This window comes from Octopus bimaculoides, chromosome 8, assembly GCF_001194135.2.
Source record: "Octopus bimaculoides isolate UCB-OBI-ISO-001 chromosome 8, ASM119413v2, whole genome shotgun sequence".
Lineage (NCBI taxonomy): Eukaryota > Metazoa > Mollusca > Cephalopoda > Octopoda > Octopodidae > Octopus > Octopus bimaculoides.
In genome coordinates, this window is record NC_068988.1 from 1,274,155 (window position 1) to 1,276,299 (window position 2,145).

Sequence of the window (2,145 nt, forward strand, 5' to 3'; positions counted from 1 at the left end):
CCACATCGCTTGACAACCGATGCTGGTGTGTTTACGTCCCCGTAACTTAGCAGTTAGGCAAAAGATCAATAGAATAAGTACTAGGCTTACAAAGAGTAAGTTTTGGGGTCGATTTGCTCGACCAAAGGCGGTGCTCCAGCATGACCGCAGTCAAATAACTAGAACAATTAAAAGAAAAGAAAGTTGATCATCATCGTCATCATCATCATCGTTAAACATCCGTTTTCCATGCTGGCATGGGTTAGACAGTTTGACTGAGGTCTGGGAAGCCAGATGGCTACACCAGGCACCAATTTGATTTGGCCAGGTTTCTACAGCTGAATACTCTTCCTAATGTCAACCACTCCAAGAGTGTAGTGGGTGCTTTTTATGTGCCACCATATTTTGTTATGGGACATTTACGAACCTTCTTTTATGTTTCCATCTTGTTTTCTGATCAATATTTTCATCATTTGCAGATTTTTGCTCATTCTACGTCCAAATGGCCTCGAGGTCTTTTGAGTATGCTGGAACATTATAGGCTGCCACATATTGGACACCACCATAGTGGAATTGGTAAGTCTCCAGATCCTTTGTATCTTCAAGAACTACCATTATTGTTTCTTATTGAGTTAAGTTTTAAATTTTATTCATTTCATTTTTTTATATCTTTTTATACATACTAACCTGGAGCAGATAGGTGGGTTTTTTAAAAATCTATTTAGATGTTTGCATATTTTTAGAGAACATGTTGTATAACTGGATGGATGTTTTAAATGTCTTAATACTAAGCTTCACATATTTAAGTAGGTGTGGAGCCTGTCGTCCATCAGGAAGACTAAAGTAAGCAGCAGTATCTTTACTTCTGTTTTTCCTTGCTAGCATGGGTTAGATCAGTACATTATTGAGGTATTGTTTTACATCTGGTGCCTTTCTTGTTGCTAACCCTTGTTTTTCAAGTGAGGGATTTCTTATTTCACATGGGTTGGAAGGTACAGAGTCAGCAGACAGGGGAAAGGACAGCATCTCTCTGCTCTTAGAGGAGCAATTCTTTGGAGACACAGCAAATGCAAACAAGGACTTAGAGACCAGGGCTGTGGAGTCTGAAACAATTAAGGGGTTGGAGTCTGTAAAACTATACTGACTCTGACGTATAATATCTTTATTCTTTAATGTAAACCAGTTGTAACCTATAGGCCGACTCAAAGTACAAACGTAGGCATAGGCTTTATGAGGTATGCAGACCACAATCACTTAATTAGATAAAGAAGAATCGGAGTCAGAGGTGCCAATAGTACAGGAGTCAGAATCAGAGTTGAAGTTGTTTCAACTCCACAGCCCTGAGAGAGACACAGCAAATAAGCACATAGAGGCAAAACAAGGTGGAACAAAAATAGTCCCTCGAATGCTGTCTGATGAGTGGTTATGTAAAACTCTCAGTTTGTGGAGATTTTTTTGGCTTTAATAAAAAGTATATATATATATATATATATATGTATATTAATAAAAAGTATATGTGTGTGTATGTATATATATATGTGTGTGTGTGTAAGGGCCCCTGGCTTAGTATTTGGGATGTTGCAGTCACAAATTTGAGATCATGATTTCAATTCCTAGACTAAGTGGTGTGTTTATGTTCTTGAGGAAACCATTTCATCATCTGATGATGATGTTGCTCTGTGATCACTCCGACACCTGACCCATGGTACACCTGTTGCACCTGTTCAGACAACATTGATTTGATGGCAAGAGTGAGCTAATGTGCGGCAAGACGAACATTTGATCCCTGGAACCAAATCGTTTGTCCGGGTCGTTTGGCAAACAGTTAAGCACTCATACATCGTCTTCGACAGGGCAGTGGGCAGTCTTCAGGAAACAACTTCTATCTCATTCCAGGGTGAAAAACTAGAGGTGGTCGATAGCTTCCGCTATCTGGACGACCAAGTTAGTAGTGGGGGTGGGTGCGCTGAAAGTGTAGCTGCTAGAATAAGAATAGCCTGGGCAAAGTTTAGAGAGCTCTTATCCCTGCTGGCGACAAAGGGACTCTCACTCAGAGTAAAAGGCAGACTGTATGACGCATGCGTACGAACAGCCATGCTACATGGCAGTGAAACATGGGCTGTAACTGCTGAGGACATACGTAAGCTCGCAAGGAATGAAGCCAGT

At 40.6% G+C, this 2,145-nt stretch overlaps 1 protein-coding gene across 2 annotated transcripts in view; it reads left to right on the forward strand.

Moving 5' to 3' along the window:
- Positions 1-2,145, forward strand: part of LOC106872591 (ERI1 exoribonuclease 3) — a 13,970-nt gene that overhangs the window by 7,987 nt on the left and 3,838 nt on the right. For both annotated transcript variants that reach the window (XM_014919627.2, XM_014919635.2), the window contains one exon: positions 459-555. In XM_014919627.2, the coding sequence (XP_014775113.1) occupies positions 459-555 (97 nt within the window). The remainder of the gene's footprint in view (positions 1-458; positions 556-2,145) is intronic.